At 48.1% G+C, this 23,168-nt stretch overlaps 1 protein-coding gene and 1 long non-coding RNA gene across 4 annotated transcripts in view; one reads left to right on the top strand and one right to left on the bottom strand.

The window, feature by feature from the left end:
• The window catches only part of PTGIS (prostaglandin I2 synthase), a 64,392-nt gene extending 42,257 nt beyond the window's left edge, over positions 1–22,135 (top strand). For both annotated transcript variants that reach the window (XM_063802588.1, XM_016938118.4), the window contains 5 exons: positions 1,762–1,943; positions 11,623–11,791; positions 12,758–12,939; positions 14,845–14,996; positions 17,949–22,135. In XM_063802588.1, the coding sequence (XP_063658658.1) occupies positions 1,762–1,943; positions 11,623–11,791; positions 12,758–12,939; positions 14,845–14,996; positions 17,949–18,093 (830 nt within the window). In that variant the 3' untranslated portion in view covers positions 18,094–22,135. The remainder of the gene's footprint in view (positions 1–1,761; positions 1,944–11,622; positions 11,792–12,757; positions 12,940–14,844; positions 14,997–17,948) is intronic.
• Positions 1,942–11,196, bottom strand: LOC107970052 (uncharacterized). 2 transcript variants are annotated; one of them, XR_001712287.3, is made up of 5 exons: positions 10,988–11,196; positions 6,662–7,189; positions 5,201–5,318; positions 4,934–5,017; positions 1,942–4,789 (listed from the first exon to the last, which is right to left on the bottom strand). It is a non-coding gene; the product is annotated as an uncharacterized LOC107970052 (long non-coding RNA). The 2 variants fall into 2 exon arrangements; XR_008541334.1 differs by having other exon boundaries at positions 6,662–6,747.
• Positions 22,136–23,168: the final 1,033 nt, after the last annotated feature.

Raw genomic sequence — 23,168 nt, 5'->3', positions numbered from 1 at the left:
CAATGTAAAACAATGAGCTCAAGTTGAAGTCTGAAAGTTAAACATATTCAGCATATTATTTGAAAATGAAGCCAACATACTTAAAAAAAAAAAAACATAGCCTACATTTTCGACCCTTTCAAACGCCCTGTGAGGTGCAGCCAGGTTTAGAATCGCAGTGGGGCGAGTCTTCCTGAAACACGGCTTGTGGTTCAGAAGAGTCAGTGAGGGAGTTTCCAATACTTTGAAACTTCAGAGCAATCCAAAATGACTCTAACTTTTCCAAGGGGTGATTTCGGAGGAAACCAAATTTTATATTTTATATTTTTGTTTTAAACTTTATATTTGTGCATATAAATAGCATTACCATGGAGCTTTGAAACAATGTATATTAAGGCTCATGTATGGTTCATGAAAATTTTTTTTTTTAAAAAAAAGAAGTAGAAAAGAAAACAATATCTAAATAGTGTCATTCTTCAGTGCCCGGCTTTATCCCCTTACCAGTCTGCCCTTGGGAACTCTCTGTGTCTGTATGTAAAATGTACTAATTCACTTTCACTGTTGTATGTTTCCAGAACATAAACACACCATTGTCTGTTTAATGGTGATTGCACGCTAGTGATCTGTGGGCCAAAGTTGACCTTCAGAGATGCTTCTGTGGTCTGAACAGTGATTAAAAACTTTTTACTTGGATGCTAACCTTAAAAAACATCAGAAGTTTATACATAATTGTCTGGATTATCAGCTTCCTTTGAAAGCACAGGCCCTCTGGCCACGCTGGGGTGTTTCTCTCTCCTGCCGAGGGTTGGTCGGTGGGCTAAGTGCCATGGCCCCTTTCTGGCCCCTCTCTCTTTTATTTGGCCTGCCTTCTCTGGAGTGAGTTGAGTTTGAGACTCCAGCCCAATCTGCCAGTTAGGTTGTTGCTGATGTCTTTCTGTGATTGCTGCTGTGCTGAGCCTGCTCACAGTGGCCTCCTACTCATGCACATGGGCTGGCATTGCTCTGGGGTTGGACCCTGGGGAGGGAGAATGCTGCTCAGTGTTTAGTGTTCCTTCTCCTGCTCTGGAAAGAACTACCATTTATTTAATGCATGATATAGTTTTGCTGTGTCCCCACCCAAATCTCATCTTGAACTGTAGCTCCCATAATTCTCATGTGTTGTGGGAGGGACCCAGTGGGAGATAATTGAATCATGGGGGTGGTTTCCCCCATACTGTTCTCCTTGTAGTGAATAAGTCTCATGAGATCTGATGGTTTTGTAAATGGTTTCTCCTTTTGCTTGGCTTTCATTTTCTCTTGCTTGCCGCCATGTAAGACGTGCCTTTCACCTTCCACCATGATTATGAGGCCTCCCCAGCCACATGGAACTGTGAGTCCATTAAACCTCTTTTTTAAAAAAAAAATAAATAAATAAATTACCCAGTCTCAAGTATGTCTTTGTCAGCAGCATGAAAACAGACTAATACAATGCATATTTATTGAGCACCTGCTATGGGCCGGGTGATGGGGACATAGAGGTGATTGAAATAGATCAGGCTCCCACCTGCAGGAGACAAGACCCCTTGCTTCTTTTTACTGGGGGTAAGACAGATAATAAGCAATTTGGTATTGAAAGGGCTTCCCGCTGTGGGCCTGTCCTGCAGCTTCTTTCCCACAGGAACTCCCCACCCTCAACGAGTGACATTCAGAAGACCCTTGGCCTCATGGGAGGTCATGCCTGGCCAGCCCTGGGTGTGGGATGGTGAATCTGTAACCCCTACTCTCTGTGCTCTGTCCCTGCAGGGGACAAGGACCACATGTGCAGTGTCAAAAGTCGCCTGTGGAAGCTGCTGTCCCCAGCCAGGCTGGCCACGCGGGCCCACCGGAGCAAATGGCTGGAGAGTTACCTGCTGCACCTGGAGGAGATGGGTGTGTCAGAGGAGATGCAGGCACGGGCCCTGGTGCTGCAGCTGTGGGCCACACAGGTGGGTGTGAATGTGCAAGTGGGTGTGTGCAGGTGTGCATGTGTGGTTGCGATATGAACGCGTGTGTGTGTGCATGTCTGTGCACCTGTGCAGGTGTGCACATGACTATGCCTGTGTGTGCATGTGTATGTAGGTGTGCATTTGTGAGTGTGTGCTGATGTGAGTGTGGGTGTGTGCACACATACCCACTGCCCAAACCAGTTCCCTGACTTCCTTTACTGTCAAACAGCATAATGAACAGAAACATTCATTCAGTATTCTTTTCTTTTTTTTTCTTTTGAGACAGAGTCTTGCTCTGTTGCCCAGGCTGGAGTGCAGTGGCTCGATCTCGGCTCACTGCAACCTCCGCCTCCCAGGTTCAAGTGATTCTCATGCCTCAGCCTCCCGAGTAGCTGAGACCACAGTTGCCTGCCACCATGCCTGGCTAATTTTTGTATTTTTAGTAGAAATGGGGTTTCACTATGTTGGCCAGGCTGGTCTCAAACTCCACCTCAAGTGATCTGCCTGCCTCCGCCTCTGGAAGTGCTGGGATTACAGGTGTGAGCCACCATGCCCAGCTTCTTTTTGTTTTTGTTTTTGTTTTTGTTTTTAATTTGGAAAAATGTTAAATTTATAGAAAAGTTTAATAAATAGTTTAATGAACTCCTATATATGCCTCACCTTGATTCCCCAGTTTTAAACATTTTACCACCTTTGCTTTCTCTCTCTCTGTCTCTCTCTCTCTTATGCTTTCTTTTCCCCACTGGGTTTATTTTATTGAAATAATTTGGGAATAAGTTGCAGATATCATGCTTTTTTATCCCTAATTGCTTGAGTGTAAGCAAGAACATCTCCTGCATGACCACAGTACAATAACCAATTTCAGGATAATGAGCCCAAATACATGATCATTATCTAATAAACAATCTGTATTCCAGTTTTGCCAGTTGTCTCAATAATGTCCTTTTTGGTTCAACTTGGTCCAGCATCCAATCCAGAATCACACGTTGCATTTAGTCATTCTGACTCTTCTGTTTTCTTTTCTTTTAATTTTTTTATTTTTTTGAGATGGAGTCTTGCTCTGTCGCCAGGCTGGAGTGCAGTGGCATAATCTCGGCTCACGGCAACCTCTGCCTCCTGAGTTCAAGCGATTCTCCTGCCTCAGCCTCCTGAATAGCTGGGACTACAGGCGCATGCCACCACGTCCAGCTAATTTTTTGTATTTTTAGTACAGATGGGAGTTCACCATGTTGGCCAGGATGGTTTTGATCTTTTAACCTTGTGATCCACCAGCCTCAGCCTCCCAAGGTGCTGAGATTACAGGCATGAGCCACTGCACCCGACCCATTTTCTTTAATCTGGCACAGTTTCTGTGCGTTTCATTGTTTCTCATGACATTTACATTTTTTGAAGTGTGCAGACCAGTTATTTTGAAGAATTGTTTAGAAGTTCCATTGAGACACTGGGCATGGTAGTGTGCACCTGTAGTCCCAGCTAGTCGGGAGGGTGAGGCAAGAGGATTGCTTGAGCCCAGGAGTTTGAGACCAGCCTGGGCAACATAGTGAGATTCCACCTCTCAAAAAAAATCCTTTGAGTACTTACCATAGACCTCAAAGATTCTGTGTTGTGTCGATTACCATTTGGGGGGTCAGGGGGACAGGGGGCAGAGAGTCAAGGAAACATATACAAGGTGATTTTAGATGATGATATGTAGAGTATGAAACAGGGCTGTGAATAGAGAGACTTTCGGGTCTGCTCTAGCTGGGGTGGTCAGGGAGGCCTCCCTGAGATATTTGAGATGAGCCCTGGATGATAAGAAAGCTAGATTCAGAGACTTGGAGAAGATGTGGGGATAGAAGGTTCCAAATAAGGGAAGCAGCAAGTGCAAAGGCCCTGGGGTTGGATCTTGCAGAGTAGAGTTGGATCACACAGCTGAAGCAGAGTGAGGGAGGGGGCGTGAGACTGAGGGAAGAGGTCACTGAGAGCCTTGTGGGTCCTCATAAATGAGGACTTGGGATTTTTCTCTGGGAGAGATGGGGGCCTAGAAGAGTTCTGAGCAGAGGAGGGACAGGATCTTGGGGGCAAAAGCAAAAACAGGGCAACAAGGAGGAAACTGTGATGGCAGGGTCAGGTGGTGGCCATGGAGGTGATGAGGACGTGGATAGATTTTGGAAATTTCAGGAAGACAGAGTCAGTGGACTTGGTCATGGACCAGATATTGGAGTGAGAGAAAGATGGTAGCCTTCGATGCTGCACAACTCCAGGCCTGGTTCCTGCCCTCTCTCCTGATCCCCAAGCCCCATCTTTCTCTTGGCCCCACTTCGACAGTGACAGTTGCACAGGCTGACATTTCTGGGTAATTCCTCTCCCATCGACTTGCAGCTTATTTTTAGTTTCCTCAGAGCCATTAACTGTCCTTGCAGGCAGAGACTGGCAAGGGGTGGGGCCTGGGATCAATTGGCAGTTGTCCCCCACATCAGTGCCTAATAACATATTTATGTGCAGAGATGACTTGGAGCTCCAAAGTGTCTCCAGAACCCTCGTGGGAATGACCGGTGTCAGCAAAACTGGATGCTGGCTGAGGGGTTTGAGTGGCAGAAAGTCCAGGGAACATCCTTTGGCAGGGCCAGGAGAGCTGGGCAGGAGCTGGGGACAAGATGTCCTCTGAGGTTGAGTCGTTGACAGCGTCCAGAATTCAGGCAGGTGGGAAAACTTTTCAAGGGCCTTTTGGGAGCGGAGCCAAGAGGGTACTTGGCCTAGGAGTTTCTGGCACAGGCTCTGTGACCTCCCAGCCTGAGTTTGAATCCTGACCTTGACACTTCCTGGCAAGTCAGTCACTTAACCTCTGAGCACCTCGGTTTACTCATCTGTAAAATGGAGATGGTAGCACCCATTTCAAGACGTGGTTGTGAAGATGAAAGGAGGCAGGAATACATGTGCAATTTTGTAACTGTGCCTTGCAGATAACAAGTGCTCAAGAAACATCTTCAACAAATATTTAGAGCACCTACCGTGGGCCAGGCCCCATTCTAGAAGCTGGGGATAGAGCGGTGAGCAAAACAGACAAAAATCCCTGCCCTTAGGGAGCTGGCATTCTGGTGGGAGAAGATAGACAATTAATAAACACATAAGCTGTCATCACAGTGCTTTGGGAAGTTAGAGAGGAACATCATTTGAGGCCTAGAGTTCAAGACCAGCCTGGGCAACATAGCAAGACCCCATCTCTGCAAAAAATACCTTATTTTTTTTGTAGAAAAGCTGGGCGTGATGGTGCTCACCTGTAGTCCCAGCTACTTGGGAGGCTGAGGCAGGAGCATTGCTTGAGCCTAGGAGGTCAAGGCTGCAATGAGCCATGATTGTGCCACTGCACTCCAGCTTGGGTGACATAGTGAGACCCTGTCTCAAAAATAAATAAATAAATAAACAAACAAGTAAGCATCTAAAATGTATTAGAAGTCAGGCGCAGTGGCTCACGCCTGTAATCCCAGCACTTTGAGAGGCCAAGGCAGGCAGATAACTTGAGATCAGGAGTTTGAGACCAGCCTGGCCAACATGATGAAACCCTGACTCTACTAAAAATACAAAAATTAGCCAGGCATGGTCGCACAGGCCCGTAATCCCAGCTACTCAGGAGGCTGAGACATGAGAATCACTTGAACCCAGGAGGTGGAGGTTGCAGTGAGCCGAGATGGCACCACTGCACTCCAGCCTGGGCAACAGAGTGAGACTCCATCTCAAAAAAAAAAAAAAAAGTATTAGAGGGAATGTGTTCTATGGAGAAGAGATGCAGCAGGAAGGCAGGCCCAGGAAGGCCTCACTGAAAGGTGACATCTGAGCAGAGACTGAAGGAAGTGAGGGGTGAACCATGTAAATATATAGAGTGAAGGTTCCCAGGCAGGGAGCAGCAAGTGCAAAGGCCCTGAGGCAGGACTAAGGGTGACATGGTGGGGAGGCAGAGCTGCCGGACCACACAGGTCCCTGTAGGCCATGGGGAGGGCTTTGGCTTTTACTGTGAGTGAGACAGGTGCCTGCTGAGGGCTCTGAGCAGAGGAAAAACCTGGCCTGTCTTTCACTTTAGAGGGATCATTGTGGCTGCAGCGCTGACAAGAGACTGTAGGGGGTGGGGAAGCAGAGGCAGGGAGAGCAGAGAGGAGGCCATTGCAGGATCCAGACAAGAGAGGGTGCTGCTGGGCCAGGGTCAGGGGTGGTTAGATTCTGAACATATTCCAAAGTAAAGCCAACAGGATCCGCTGTTGGATGGGACCCTGGGGGAGGCCATCAAGGATGAATCCAGGTTTGGGCCTGAGTGACAGGAGGGATGGCAGAGCCAAGGGCAGAAGAGGAAGATGGCGGGAGGAGGAAGTTTCAGGGAGAAGATCGGGGGTTGGGCTTTGGGTATGTTGAATTTGAGATGCAGATGGGGGAGTGGACACCTGGAGAAGAAAGTCTGGAGTTCAAGTTTGAGGTCCAGGCTTGGGAGTTGTCAGCATAGAGGAGTTTAAATCCTCAGGACTGGAGGAGATACTGCAGGCGAGGGTGGGTGAAGAAGGGGGCATCCCTGGGGCTCTCCAATGGTGGGAAGGGTGAGGAGGAGGGGCCAGGAAGGTGGGAGGAGAGCCGGGAGTGGGAAGCTGGGTCAGATGCTGCAGAGAGGCTGAAAAATGGTAGCTGTGATTGCTGCTGTCAGGTTGGAGATGATGAGTCAGGAATAATAATCTCAAAAGATACTGAGCACTTACCCTGGGCCAAGCATCCTGTTGAGCACTTTGCAACCACCATCTCATAGGATCCTCACAACAGCTTCCTGAATCCAGAACCCCTGAACCTGGAATCGAGAGTGATGGAAGGGGCAGTGGGAGTCTCAGGCATCCAGGGAGGACCCTGTGGGCCGAGACCTGAGGTCCAGGCAAGGGGAAGAGGAGGCTGTAAGGGAAGGTGGGGTGGGGTGGTGGGGGGCAGACGGAGGAGAGTTTCCAAACACAGGTCAGGCTTCCCTGCCAGCTCTGAGCCCACTGATGCTGGTAATGCCAGGACTGAAACCATTGATTGACATGATGTCCCTCAGCCCCAACCATCACATCTGATCCTTCTCTTCCTTCCCGATATCTGGCTTGGCCTTCACCCCATCACATCCTCAGCAGCCACAGCCACACATTCCTGGAAATTCCTGGGTGGTCCTGAGAGGTAGGGGAGGGGGCCACGGGAGCTGCTGGGCCTGCACATAGCTCCGCTGAGATAGTGATCATCGAGAAGAATCCTTGAGGCATCTGACAACGGAGTAGAAAGCAAAACCACAGTATTGAGAGTCAGACAGACTCGGGTGGAATCTCACCTCTGCCACTAAACTAGTTATGTGACCTCAAACAAGTCACTTTTCTGGGCTTAAGTTTCACCATCTGTAAAGAGGGTTGGTTTTTTTTTTTTTTTTTTTTTTTTGTCTTCAGTAGTTTTATCTTGAAATAATTTTAGATTATAAAAGAGTTGCAAAGATAGTACAGGAGTTCCCAAATACCCTTCACCCAGCTTTCCCTAATGTTACATAACCACAATACATTCATCAAGACTAAGAAATTCACATTGGGACATTGCTAGTAACTAAAGTCTATACTTTATTCACATTGCCCCAGTTTTTCTACTAATATCCTTTCTCTCTTCCAGGAGCCAATCCACAATCCCACATTGCACTTAGGGCTTTTGTTTGTTTGTTTTAAATAGACTCTATTTTTACAGCAGGTTTAGGTTCACAACAAAATTGAAGGAAAGGTGCAGGGATCTCCCTTAGCCCCCTTCTCCCAATGCCTCGCCTCTCCGTCGCTGGTGTCCCTCAGCAGAGTGGCACATTTGTTACAATTTATGACCTACACTAACACATCATTATCACACTTGGGATATTCTTTTATTCCGTTGGACTCTTCTAAATCATAAAAATTAAAAGAAACACAATCTGTGACCCCCATCCCTCAGGTCTCCCTTCTTCTGCCAGGCTGCATCCTCAGAGGGTCTCCCCCTGGGGGATGACTACAATGGCCTCCAGTAGCTCTAGGCAATTTAGCAATCCCATGGAGGAGGGCTTCCCTTCCCCTAAATTCTAGCACAGCTCCCAAGCCTGATACTCACTGGCCCAGCCCACGTCATATGCCCCACTCTGCGTGGATCACTCAGTGCCTCCACCTGGGTCCCATGCCCACACTTGAAGTCTGGAAGGATGGGTCAGTCCTGGATGGCCCACATGGACTTAGACTTAAGAGGAGGTGGTTCTTTGAAGGAAAGTGGGGTGCTGTTACCAACGACAAGGAAGCGGATGCAGGCAGGTGCGGGCAGCGGAAGTCCCCTACTTCCACTGATGGGCCATGTTGTCAGGAGGCAACAAGAAGGAGCACGTGAATCGCCAAGGGTGTGGTCTGGCCCGCAGTCAGTGCCTCCCAGAGGTCAGCCACTGCCATTCACAGGAAAGCTAGAACAGGGGTGGCACTGCTTTTGGGTCATGGCCTTTGGCTGCAGTAGGAGGGAATGAGGACAAACAAGAAGTGTCTTCCTGAGTAAACGGAGGCAAGGCTCCGTGGGTGAAAGCTCAAATTCCAGGGTGGCAAATTCAGGATCTCTTATGGTTGTGTGTACACACACACACACACACTCACACATCTGTGCAGTTGGGTAAAAGGTGGTCTTGGTCACCTCCCTAACTTGCCACAGCTTTTTCCTGCAGGCAGAGATAGCCAAGCGCCCATGTGTTCCACTCCTGCTTGGTAATTAATGAGCGGTGGCCCCCATCTAACCATCTGGGCCAGATAAAATGGCCTTGGCGCTGAGCTAAGCCAGTGTTGAATTATTTATCATCCGCATTTGCCTGGCTATTTAAGTGATGGACAGCAAGTGACCTTGCTGTGTCAGCTGGACCTGAGGTGCTGGCGGAACTCTCAGAAAGGGCCAGAGGCCCCCCTGACTTGTTTTCAAATCCAGGGGAGGGGCCAGTGGGGGAGGAGTAACCACTTCTGAGCACCTACTGTGGGCGCAGCACGTGTGGGATTGCTTGCATTCAGCCTCACTGGACCCTTGCGGCCACCCAGGAGGTGGCAATGTTACCCCCAGTGTTGAGACCCAAAGGGGGACGTGACTTGCCCACAGTCACAGAAAGTGGGGAGCTGGGATTTGAACCCACCTCTACCTGGTCTCAGTCCAGGGATCTTCCAGCCCACCTCCCAGGCTGTCTTGGAGCTCCACCTCTAATCCAAAGGGACGCAGATGTTTATTTGACAAATATCAGTGAGCCTCCACTATATGCTGGGCAGTGGGTAGTGACCAGGGAGTACTTCGTTTTCCTTTTCAGTAAAAGGCCTAATAATGGCACCTGTGTGATGGAAGTATTGAGCAGAGGAGTGTGGTTCCTCCTGGCCTCACGGCCTCACGGGCACTAAAGAGGAAGGCAAAATCTATCTCACCATCACTAATGCTATGGTGCATTTCTTTCCAGCCTTTCCCCATAGGTTTTTCTTCTGTGGTTAAGATCATGCAGCTATTTTAATCTAACCTTCTATTTGGTTTAATATTGTAACATGAGCATCTCTCATGACATTGTACATCACTATAGAAATGATTTGGATACAGCCTGGGAAACACAGTGAGACCTCATCTTTACAAAAAATAGAAAGATTAGCCGGGCATGGTGGTGCATGCTTGTATCAGCTACTTGGGAGGCTGAAGTAGGAGGATCACTTGAGCCCAGGAGGTGGAGGTTGCAGTGAGCCACGATCATGCCATTGCACTCCAGCCTGGGTGGCTTCTGTTTCACTTAAAATTAGTGTGTCCATTAAAAAATTTTGAACAGTTTAAAAGGTATTTGCAAGGAAAGTCAGCCTCCTTCCTCCCTATCCTCTTGTCTTCCCAGCTTCTGTCCCAAGGTAACCTCAGTTACCCGTTTCTGGTGTCTCTTAGAGATGGTCTGTGCTTCTTTGGGAGGCTGTGGCCGGAGGACTGCTCGAGGCCAGGAGTTTGAGATCAGCCTGGGAAACACAGGGAGACCTCCATCTCTACCAAAAAAAAAAAAAACCTAGCTGGGTAGCACATGCCTGTGGCCCCAGCTCCTTGGGAGGCTAAGGCAGAAGGATCACTTGAGCCTAGGAGGTCGAGGCTGCAGTGAGCTATGATTGTGCCACCGCATTCCACCCTGGGTGACAGAGCAAGACCCTGTCTCAAAAAAAAAAAAAAAAAAAAGAGATGGTCTGTACTTCTTCATGTATATTTCTCTTTAAACAAACACACAAATGGCAGCATGCTGAGCCACCACCCTGCACCTTGCGTTTGCATGCTTCTGTGTGTCTTGGCTACAGTCCCACATCAGTACACACAGAGCCAGCTTCTTTTTAATGACTTCCTGCATCATCATCCAATGGATGGATCTTCATTTATCTCATTGATCTCTTATTGATAGACATGAGGTTGTTTCCAGCATTTTTCTATTACATGAGCACTGCAATAATTATCTTTGTGCATATGTCCTTTTGCCCATGTGCAATTATGTCTGTAATGAAATTAGTGGGTAAACATGATATTTAATGATGATTTAATATTCCATTATTATGATTGAATAGGATAGTCACGGCAGACAAAAACCTTCCCCCAAATTGAGATTAGTCGGTATTCTTCCCATATCTGGATCACTAAAGGGTGCCATATACACATTTTAGCCACATACCAAAGAGCTGAGGCTAAAATGTGTATGAAAATGTTCAGCTAAGACTGAAGCCTTGAAGCAAGAAATTCCACTCATTTTCCTAAGTGTTTATCTATTGGGAAGTTTAAATAATTTTTATTCATAGCTTTCAGTCATCAATGATGATTGCGGCTTTGTTTTATACGTACACAACACACACACATTTATTCTTCAAGTGACTGATAGAATTTTAAGATACAAAGCATATAGGGAATTTTTGCTTCCCAAACTACATCAAGAATGATTATATTTGGAAGCAAATCTTTAGATATTGCACCAGTTAGCTATTGTTGCATAACAAACATCCACAACAACTCATCAGCGGCATACACCCAGCAGCATTTATTTAACTCACGGGTCTGTGGGTCTGGCTCATTGGGGCAGCTCAGCTCTGTCCATGAGTCTCTCATCCTCCTCTTGGGATCAGTGGGCTTGCCGAGCAAGTGGAAACACAAAGTCTCTCGCGGCTTAGGCGTAGAGTGGCTGTTCCTTCAATTCCACCTCAATCTATTGGCCAAAGCAAGTCCACGGCTGAGCATAAATTCAAAGGGCAGGGAAAATACGCTCTGGTTCTTGAATAGGAGGAACAGCAAATTCACATGGTAAGGAGCGTGGATTCTGGGATTGGGGAAGAATTGGGGCCAACAATGTGATCATTCTCAGATGTGAACAGTCTTAACTGATACACCCTGCTCCTATTACTGACACTGTTTTGCTGATTAGCTATGAAGATTACCTGTGTGACCTAGGATTAGTGACTTTGCACACAGTCAGGGATGCCACGAGTGGCCTTGAAGTAGGTATTTTGGGCCACAGGGCAGTTTTGGCCATGTCCTGAGGCTGGAGATAGACACTGGTCATGCCTGGGTGTTTGGCAGCAGTGGGAGCCCAGGCCTACTGGCCCCTCTGTCTTGGCCCGAGCTGTGTCCCTGGCAGAGACGAGTCAGCTCTGCCCTCATAATGGCATAACAGGGGCCCTTCTCCTTGCAGGGGAACATGGGTCCCGCTGCCTTCTGGCTCCTGCTCTTCCTTCTCAAGAATCCTGAAGCCCTGGCTGCTGTCCGCGGAGAGCTCGAGAGTATCCTTTGGCAAGCGGAGCAGCCTGTCTCGCAGACGACCACTCTCCCACAGAAGGTTCTAGACAGCACACCTGTGCTTGGTGAGATTGTCAGACCCTCCAAGATAGCCCCTAAGACTGCGTCGTCATGGACCCCCAAAGCCCTCCCCAACATGGGCTCCTGTCTTCCAGGGTCCATCAGTGTCCTCCGACCTAGGGTCTCCCTAAGCCTCCTATCTTCACACACCTGGCATCTCCATACTCTAGCCTCAGCTAGGGGTCAAGTGACAGAAAACCTAACTTCAGTTGACTAAGGTGAAAAGGTACTTTGAGACATGTCACTAAAAAGCCCAGAGGATTGGCTTCAGGCACAGGTGGATCCATGCACTTTAACAATGTCGTCAGGACTACTCAGTTCCTCTCCACCTCTCAGCCCTGTTTCCCACTGGGTTGGCTCCATTCTCAGGCTGGCAGTAGCTGTTGGCAGCTCAAGGCTGACTTCCTCCTGGCTCTGTGAGACTCTGAATCTCTTACAATGTTCCCACCAAGAGTCCCAAGACTGTGTCTCATTGGCTTTCTTTGGGTCATGTGTCCATACTGAACCAATCACAGGGCTCAGAGGGATGCTCTGATTGGCCAGTCACAGCCCCATCCCAGGAGTTGAGCATAGAATCAGCAGTCTAACTCCTGAGAATGAGAGAGGAGGGGTGGACCCTAGAGGAAAATCAGAGGCCCGTTTCCAGAAGAGAAATATATGCCGGGCAGACAGGAACAGAGATTGATGGCCCTACTCTGTCCCCAGCCTTCTGATATCTCCCTAGCTCCCACCTTCCCTCACAACTTCTCTTGGGGTCAGACCTGGATAACCTCATGTTCAAGGGTCTCTGAGGGACCACAGAGACCACATGTCATCATGTGTCCTTTTTCACCTTGCTATGTGACTGTGTGTGTGAGGCAGGCACCCTCTCTGAGCCTCTTCATCTTCCTCTGTAAAATAAGAGCTGGGGTTGGCATATGAGCAGGTGAAGGGATAGCCTGCTGACCCTTCCTTGCACCTGCCCCATGCAGATAGCGTGCTGAGTGAGAGCCTCAGGCTTACAGCTGCCCCCTTCATCACCCGCGAGGTTGTGGTGGACCTGGCCATGCCCATGGCAGACGGGCGAGAATTCAACCTGCGACGTGGTGACCGCCTCCTCCTCTTCCCCTTCCTGAGCCCCCAGAGAGACCCAGAAATCTACGCAGACCCAGAGGTAAATGGCAGGGGCACCTGGTCATATGGGGTCTGTGGGAGAACAATCAGTGACTTTGGGATGAACCAGATCTGAGTGGCAGCCTGGCTCTGCTCTTTGTTTGCTATGTGACATTGCCCAGATTGCTTCACCTCTCTGTGTTTGCTTCCTCACCTGTGAAATGGACCTCATAATAGCACCTGCCTCATGAGATTGATAGGAAGATTAAATGGGATCATGCATAAGCAGATATTGATGGCCCCAGTCTCTCCCCAGCCTTCTGATATCTCTTTGGCTCCTACCTTTTTTCACAGCTTCTCTTGGAGTCAGACCCAGATCCCTTCATGTTCAAGGGTCTCTGAGGAACCCTAGAACATGAGGGGATGTTCATTCACACTGAGTGCTTTGTGATAGCTCAGCCATTTTCCTTATTTCAGAATGTTATAATGTCAGTTTCTCAACACTTTTCCCTTGCCCCAGACTTTGAGAAGAAGTAAACTTTCACAATTGCTAACAGATTGGGTGCTTACTGTGTGTCAGACCCTAAACTACATGCTCATCTGTCCATCCATTCATTCATCTGCCCATCTACTCATGCATCTGTCTATTCATGTATTCATCCATCCATCCACACACTCACCTATCTACCTATCCATTCATCTATCCATCCACCCATCCATTCATCCATCCACCCACCAGTTTACCCTTTCATCCACCCATCTACCCATTCATTTATCCATCCAGCCACCAATCCACTCATCTATCCATCCATCCACTCATCTACCCATGCATCCATCTGTCCATTCATCCATTCACAAACTCACCCATCCATCCATTAATCTATCCATCCACCCATGCATCCATGCATCCATCCATCTGTCCATCCATCCACATACTCACCCATCTACCCATCCATTAATCTATCCATCCACCCATCCATCCATCCATCCACCCATGAAGCTACCCTTTCATCCACCCACCTACCCATGAATCCATCCATCTATCCATCTGTCTGTCCATTCAATCATCTACTCATTTATCCATCCATCCACCCACCCATTTATCTACCCACTCACTCATATGTCCATCCACCCATTCTACTTATCCACCCATCCATCCATCTATCCACCCATCTACTCATCCATCCATCCATTTGTCCATTCATCCATTTATTCATCCATCCACCCATCAATCTACCCATTCATTCACCCATCTACCCATCCATCCATCCACCCCATCTACCCATCCATCCATCTATCCATCCCTCCATTCATCCATCTTTCCATCCACATTTCCATCTCTTAGTCTATCCACTGGTTCATTCACCTATCCTTCCACCCATCTTTCAGTCGGCAGCTACTCCATGCCAAGCTCTGTGCTCAGCTACAACCCTTGCCTTACCACTGTGCAGTGTAACCAAAGGAAATTGGCATTTTCTTTTTAAAAAATATTTTAATTTCTTTTATTTTACATTACAAAAGTAATATATATCATAGAATATAAAGAAATACAGAGAAATATATACTTAAATGTAAGAAATATGTATTTCCCTTCTTCTCCAGTTCTACAGAGTTCTCTGACCAAGGTTTGGAGTGTGCCTTGCGAATTGTTTTCATGGCTTTACAGGCATACACACAACACATTCACATGCCATGAAAAGATTGGTGTGTGTATAGGATCATGCAATATATACTATTCTGAAACTTGCTTTTTTCCCTCAACAACCAATTGTAGAAATTCTTTCCATGTCAGTACACACAAACCTTTTGCCATAATTTTTTAACCAATCCCCTATCAATTGACCTGTATATGGTTTCCAGTTTTTCCCTCTTATAAACATGACTGTCATGAACATCCTCATACATTTTTCTTGGTGTGGGCTTGTTCTGGGAATGGGGTCAGAAAAGGACCTTCTTCCTATTTCAGGTATTTAAATACAACCGATTCCTGAACCCTGACGGATCAGAGAAGAAAGACTTTTACAAGGATGGGAAACGGCTGAAGAATTACAACATGCCCTGGGGGGCGGGGCACAATCACTGCCTGGGGAGAAGTTATGCCGTCAACAGCATCAAACAGTGAGTGGGGGGCCAGGGCAGGGCCAGGGTGGCTCCTGATCCCCTGGTTGGCAGGCGCCCTTCTCTCCTGGGACTGAGGGCTCAGCCAGGAGAATCGTTTGGCAGAGGCTTCACATGGACAGCCCGTGAGCCATCTCTTATTTGTGGTTTTACAACTGTGTGCTTTTATAAATCAGAAGAACTCGTGTAAAAAAGCCAGATTTCGGATTTCTTTTGAAATAATCAGATCTGGCAGCAGGTTCTTCCCTCCAAGACTGGTGTCCAGATTCCAAATACTGGACATTCCTTTCAGCTGACCGTAGCTACCCGTCTGCAGCTGCTGCCGCATGTTCAGAACTTCATGTTAGGAACTGGCCGAACTTCACTGTTCCCACTTGGTTATTTTAATGCCTGTGGGGCCAAGAGCCTCATAAATTATCTCCCTTGAACCCCAGGAGCTTTGGCCACCAGGATCACAAACAGATTGGACCAGGGGTTATGACATCTGCCCTGTCCTCCTGTCCAACCCCTGTGCAATCATAGGCTGGGTTACCTTCTGAGCCTCTGTTCCCTCAACTGTAAAATGAGGGTTCTGATTATAACTACACCCCAGGAGTGTCAGGATAAATGAACTGGATCTTTCTAAGTTCTTAACCCACTGCCTGGCTCACTGTAGGCATTTGAAAAATGTTAATTATTACCATAATTATTAATATCATTATTGTGCATGCATTATGCTGAGTGGGCACGTTACATAAACTTTTAGCCTCAGTTTCCTCAAGAAAATGGAGTCAATTATGAACATAATACAGCTCATATGCATTCCTTAAAATCATCTTGCTGTGTGAAATCATGCAACAAAAACTGCAGGGATTCACGCCTGTAATCCCAGCACCTTGGGAGGCCGAGTTGGGCAGATCATTTGAGGCCAGGAGTTTGAGACCAGCCTAGCCAACATGGTGAAACCCCGTCTCTACTAAAAATGCAAAAATTGGCCGGGTGTGGTGGAGCGTGCCTGTAATCCCAACTACTCAGGAGGCTGAGGCAGGAGAATCTCTTGAACCCAGGAGGCGGAGATTGCAGTGAGCCAAGATCACGCTGCTGCACTCCAGCCTGGGCGACAGAGTGAGACTCTGTCTCCAAAAAAAAAAAAAAGAAAGAAGAAAGAAAGAAAAAACTGCAGGGATTGAGGGAAAAGGGGGACTGGGGCCCAACACTCAAAAACCTCATCAGTGACATAATAAAAAAAAAAAAAGAGAGAGAAGAACCCAGTAAAAAAAATGGTAGTAAAGTTTTATACATGTTACCTGGCTAAGAACTATGTAAGTGCTGTAATAACTGTGGCTATAGATCGATGCTTAGTTGTGTGCATGTGTATATTTTATGGATTTCTGCACACCCAGGTTCAGCTGGGTGCAGTCTTTCGTATTCACCTCATGTTTCTCACAAGTGAAATTGCACGTGAGCAAATGTGAAACTTGCATTATATTCAAATGGTGCCCTAATATATCAATCCTATTGGAACAAATTCACCTGTTCAAACAAGTGTTAGAGCAGAACCGACTGGCATTCCTACCTCATCAAGTTTTTGGACAGATAAAAAGAGATAGCGGGTACTAAATGCTTAGATGGTGCCTAGCGCACAGTGTTCCAATAAATTAGCTAATTTGTTGTTATTTTTATCTCACTGAATTGTCATGACAACCCTGCTGGTTCATCTAAAACCGAGTCTAGACAGGTCAGATCATTTGCCGTGTTCCCAGGAAGTGGAGGTGCAGGAGTTCAAATCCAGGGGTGGGCACAAAACCGCCATCCCTTAGAAACTCACCCTCTAGTTTCCTACAGCCTCAGAGCTGGAAGAGACTCAACCTGCCTTTCCCCTCTTTGACCAGATGGGAGAACTGAGACCCAAGTGGGTAAGAACTTGGCGAGGGCCACATTCCCATAAGTGGCACAGCCCAGATCTGTCCAGAGTGTTAACTCCCCTCTCTCCTCATCTGCCCTCTTCTTCACTCCTTCAGTGAGACAAAAGAATCCCCACCATGTGCTCAGTGCTGCATCGGGCGCCTGGGTTGGGGTAGGGAATAGTGGTGGGAAAAGAGTCATAAGATATTCTCCTGACCCTTACGAACATGGGCATTGGTAAGATGAGGCAGGGAGGCAGCAACCGTTGACATCCCCCGTAGGGCTGCCTCCACATTTATGGGGGCACTGATTACATCATAGGCATGGCAGCTGCGAATAGTTATTATGACAGTTTTCCCAGAAGATGGCAGTAGAGAGTGCTTGTTCTTGCAAAGTTGGTCTATTTAGGACAATTTTCTCAGAGATGGCAGTAAAATGTCTTGAGAGCGATGCCTGTTTCTAATCTCACAAAGACACCTAAGGGTTAGCAGCAGCCCTGGCCAAGATAGACAGTGAGGGTTCCAGGAGTGTGGAGAAAGGCGGGGAAGTGTGTGGGCTGGAGGATCCAGAGGAGTCGCCGTATTAATCAGCACAGGCTCAGCTCTGCACCTGCCGAGTCTCGGTGGCTTTTACCAACAGAGGTGTAGTTCCACTCACACGGTATCAGCTGTGGGATTGGAGGGCTTCCCCACTCTGTGCACAGACTCGGGCCAGGCTCTTTCCCTCTTTCGGCTCCACCGTCTCAATGTGAAGCCTGCATGGCTGCCAGGCAGGAGGGACAGCTGGAGAGCCACACACTGGCTCACGAATGCTTTGACACAGGAGTGACACAGGCCACTTCTGCACACAGCCCATTCACCAGAACTCATCCACGGGCCTGCCTAACCTTACAGGGGGCTGGCAAATGTGGTGAGCAGCAAATGCGTTTCTTCTACTTCCTCACTCCTCTCCTCACTTTACTCAAAGTTGGAGTCAGACTTAGGAGGCAGCCATGGCTCCCCTGCCTTGTTCCCGATAACCCCTTGCCCTACTCCTCTCCTTCACACCTTCCATGCCATCTCTCTGCAGATTTGTGTTCCTCGTGCTGGTGCACTTGGACTTGGAGCTGATCAACGCAGATGTGGAGATCCCTGAGTTTGACCTCAGCAGGTACGGCTTCGGTCTGATGCAGCCGGAACACGACGTGCCCGTCCGCTACCGCATCCGCCCATGACACAGGGAGCAGATGGATCCACGTGCTCGCCTCTGCCCAGCCTGCCCCAGCCTGCCCCAGCCTCCCAGCTTTCTGTGTGCACGGTTGGCCTGGGTGCAGGTGCTAGCATTACCACTTCCCTGCTTTTCTCCCAGAAGGCTGGGTCCAGGGGAGGGAAAAGCTAAGAGGGTGAACAAAGAAAAGACATTGAAAGCTCTATGGATTATCCACTGCAAAGTTTTCTTTCCAAAATCAGGCTTTGTCTGCTCCCAGTTCACCTCGTTACTCTCACCTCGTGATATCCACAAATGCTATTCAGATAAGGCAGAACTAGGAGTCTTCACTGCTCTGCCCCCAACTCCCGGAGGCGTCACCTTCCTAATTCTTATGAGCTAGCATGGCCCGGGCCTTATCCAGTCAAAGCGGATGCTGGCCACAGAAAGGCCACTCAGGATGTCCTTTGTGTCCATTGATGTCATTCAGCAGTCAGTCCCCCAATAATCCTTAAACTAGCTAAAACCAAAGGAGTCCCTTAGAAGATCTGCTTCCCTGGGGCCCCATTTGCCAGATTGCCCCATTGCTCACACTACTTGAGAAAATGCAGGAGAGCTTCCCCCAAGGCTGATGCATTCCCGGTGCAGAACAGGGGCACCCTCCAAACACTGGGCTCTGAGGAGTGGAGTTCTCTGTTCTAGAGTGACAGGCACCAGATGGGATGGGCTGTCTCAGTGTCAGCACTCAGGTAGGGAGCTAAGGAAGACACAGCCCAGGCAAGATGGCTGGAAGGAGCCAGCCAGGACTCCTTAGACTGATCAAGCCAAAAAAGAAGGTGCCGATTTCATGCATTCTAGTGCAGAAGCCCCAACTGTGATCACGATCCAGTCTGCAGACGTGTTTTGTTTGGACTTCACTTTAAAAAATGCCTTAGTTGTTATCATCTTTGGGAGAGTTCATTCAAAATGTCCAGCTTCTCTTGAAAACTTGGTATATCTGGCCACACTGGGCTCACATTCCCAAGGGTAACTCTTGGCCAGAGCTGAGGGGCAGCCGCCTCCCTTATGCAGGACATGTGCTCTCGGCTTCACCAGGGTTCTGACCGGGTCTGCTTCTGCATTCACAGCGCCTCCTGGACCTGAAGGCATCTGAGTGTGAGACCCTGTTCTAACTCTTAGAAGTGACATTGTAAGAGGTGGTGGGGACCAGCTAATTGGTCCAACCCAGCCTGAGTGCACCACCCTTTGAACAAATGTATCAGTGATGAAAATTTGCCTTTGCCCCGGCTTGCCTGTAATCCCAGCACTTTGGGAGGCCGAGGTGGGCGGATCACTTGAGGTCGGGAGTTCAAGACCAGCCTGGCCAACATGGCGAAACCCCGTCTCTACTAAACATACAAAAATTAGTCAGGTGTGGCGGTGCGTGCCTGTAATCCCAGCTACTCAGGAGGCTGAGGCACCAGAATTGCTTGAACCCAGGAGGTGGAGGTTGCAGTGAGCTGAGACTGTGCCACGGCACTCCAGCCTGGGCGACAGAGCAAGACTCTGTCTCAATAAATAAATAATTAATTAAAATAAAAAACAGCTTAAAGAGAAAAATGGCCTGCAAACCTTTTTTATGATGCTATTTTTATTAATATAAAGTCCTGTTTATTGAGACCCTTTAAATGCCTGCGAGAGACCCTACAGACAGTATGTCTACTCCTCACAGCATCTCTGTGAAGAGAAGGAGGGTTGTGCCCACTTCATAGATGAGAAAACTGAGAGGTGAGGTGACTTGCCTGGGGCCACATAGTTCATGAGCTGTAGAACTCTGCAGGCAGATTTACTGTCCCAGGAGCAAATGCTGGATGAGCAACTCCTGTTCTTTGGGCTCAAGGGGACTGGTGATGGGACAATTCTTCTCGACTTCAGGAGCTGACAGAGCCAGAGGCACCTAAACATGGGTACATCTTGTAAGACACATAATGAGGTCCCTCTAGCTTTAGCTGGAGGGAGATAAAAGAACCCCAGACCTCTGAATGTCCCAGAGGCTAGTCTCTTCTCAGAGCAGCACTGGGGTTTGGGGGCTTCCCTGGGCCTCAGCCTCCAGGCACCCCCAGGATTCCCAGAGAGACGCTGTGATTGGCAGGAGGCAGGATATCCCCAGGGAAACCCATCTTCACGCCTGGGTGACCCCCACTGCCGCCTCCTTCTTAACTCTGCAGGAAATCAGAGCTGGCAGCCTCCAGTGGGAGGACAGAGCCGGTTTCCGTGGCAACCCTCAGCTGCCTCATCGTGGCTGGGAAGGGAAGGAAGCAAGCCGGCAGAAATAGCTATGGAAGGTCTTGCGCAGGCTGCAACCCTGGTGTGCTGGGGGAAAACCCTTATGACTCCCCCTTCCAAATCAGGCTGGGTTGTCACTGAGACTAGATTCTCACCTGCCTTCAAAGAAGGGCCAATTCCCTTTAAAGGTCGCACCTCCTTGGAACCACAGTCATTAGTGAATTACACTCAAGGAAAAGACGTGCTCCCACCAGGCAGCTCCAGCTGTTACCTGAGATACTGAAGTGCAGCTCAGGAGACGATTATTTAAACCTGCCCTTGTTTTAATCGTTATTTTTCTCTTTGAAAAAAAAAAGAAGCTATAAAGAAAAGAGGGAGAGATGAGTGGGTTAGCTACCTGCTATGCGCTAGTTAGGAAGTTACCTGGATGCCATTGTATTTCTTCATCCCTTGCTTAAGAATCAAAATTGCTGGACATATGTTAGGAATACTCTTTCTTTCTTTCTTTCTTTTTAAGCTCAGTGGCAAGAATGAAATACTCTTTTTTTTTTTTTTTTGAGATGGAGTCTCGCTCTGCTGCCCAGGCTAGAGTGCAGTGGCGCCATCTTGGCTCACTGCAAGCTCTGCCTCCCGTGTTCACACCATTCTCCTGCCTCAGCCTCCCGAGTAGCTGGGACTACAGGCGACCGCCACCACACCCAGCTAATTTTTGGATTTTTAGTAGAGATGGAGTTTCACCGTATTAGCCAGGATGGTCTTGATCTCCTGAGCTCGTGATCTGCCCGCCTCTGCCTCCCAAAGTGCTGGGATTACAGGTGTGAGCCACCGTGCCCAGCCAAGAATAAAATACTCTTAAGTTGATCTAATGAAGTGTTTCCTTACCATTGTGATTATTGTTACTATTATTTGCTATATTTTAATATTGTTGTTTACCAAATATTCTCCTTTAAACAGACTCGCTTTTTAAACTTTTTTTTTTTTTTTTGAGATGGAGTTTTGCTCTTATTGCCCAGGCTGGAGTGCAGTGGCACGATCTCAGCTCACCACAACCTCCACCTCCTGGGTTCAAGCAGTGCTCCTGCCTCAGCTTCCCAAGTAGCTGAGATTACAGACGCACACCACCACGCCCAGCTGATTTTTTTATTTTTAGTAGAGACGGGGTTTCACCATGTTGGTCAGGCTGGTCTCGAACTCCTGACCTCGTGATTTTCCCGCCTCGGCCTCCCAAAGTGCTAGGATTACAGGCATGAGCCACCATGCCCGGCCTAAACTTTTTTTTTTTAATGAACTTTTTTCCCCCCAATTGCTGCCAATAGTGGAAAACATGTATCACTCACTGCCAAAAATAGAAAGTGACCATGAAAAATAAATTCGCTGGGGAGGGGGGCTCCATGCTGGTGTGGCCAAGGCTGAGAGCTCTCTCTTCTCTGTTACAAAACGAGATAAGCAAGTGTTAGCATTGCCTTAAGGCCACACTGGCATCTCCCTGAGCTTCTCCAGGGACAGAAGCAGCAGTAAGTTTCTCATCCCATGGGCGACCAGGGCCATCTCCTCCCACCAGTGGCCCCCACTCACAGGGAGCTGGCAATGCCCTACCTGCCTGTTCTCCAGATGGAGAAACAGGCTCTGAGAGTTCACAGGTCTTGCCCAAAGTCATTGATTTTGATGATTAAAAAGAATAAACACAGTGTTTCCTGAGTAGCAGTGATTGTTATGCCTTGCTATTTTAATAAAGATTCTATTTTCGTATAACATTGTCAAGTGGAAACATGCTGAAATCTATTAAACCATCTTTGTTTGTGGAACTGCCTCTGAGTGTGATTCTGATGGAGGGCATTGGCCGTGCCTGGAATGGTGAGGTCAGCTCTTGGGACAGGAGAGCACAGAGCATCTACTCTGTCCCTTGCTGTGGGCCCAGGCCTCTCACAGACAGAACTGAGTCACACCTTTACCTACCCTCCAAGGCATAGATGAGTATCCCCGTTTTTACAGAGAAAGAAACTGAGGGTCAGAGAGGTGAAGTGGTTTGCCCAAGAACGTGTGGCTAAGAGGTAATAGACCTGGAATTCAAATGCAGGCCCCTCTGCTGCCTGAGACAGCGTTCAGGATCTTTCTTTCAGTGATCCTCCGGCTGGCAGCAGAGGGACTGGGTACCCATTAGAGCAGGGGTCCACAACCCCTGGGCCACGGATCAGTATAGGTCCTTGGCCTATTAGGAAATGGGCTGCACAACAGGAGGTGAATGGCGAGTGAGTGAGCAAAGCTTCATCTATATTTACAGCCACTCCCCATCACTCACATTACTGCCTGAGCTCCACCTCCTGTCAGATCAGTGGCGCCATTAGATTCGCATAGGAGGGCGAACCCTATTGTGAACTGCACAGGCAAGGAATCTAGGTTTCGCACTCCTTATGAGAATCTAATGCCTGGTCATCTATCACTGTCTCCCATCACCCCCAGATGGGACCATCTAGCTGAAGGAAAACAAGCTCAGGGCTCCCACTGATTCTACATTATGGTGAGTTGTATAATTATCTCACTATTTCAAACAATGTAATAATAATATAAATAAAGTGCACAATAAACGTAATGCACTTGAACCATCCTGAAACCATACCCCCCACCCCCACCCCTGGGTCGCTGGAAGAATTGTCTTCTATGAAATCAGTCCCTGGTGCCAAAAAGGTTGGGGACCGCTGCATTAGAGGACTTTGGGGCAGACCCTGGTAACAAGCAGACAACACAAAAGCTCTCTTTAAAATTCACCGGATGCTGTCCATCCTTCGCCAGAATGCATGCATTCATGTTAAAATAAAAAAGAAGGGGTGAAATGGATTA

Source organism: Pan troglodytes, chromosome 21 (genome assembly GCF_028858775.2).
Source record: "Pan troglodytes isolate AG18354 chromosome 21, NHGRI_mPanTro3-v2.0_pri, whole genome shotgun sequence".
NCBI lineage: Eukaryota > Metazoa > Chordata > Mammalia > Primates > Hominidae > Pan > Pan troglodytes.
This window is presented reverse-complemented; position numbering and strand designations above follow the sequence as displayed.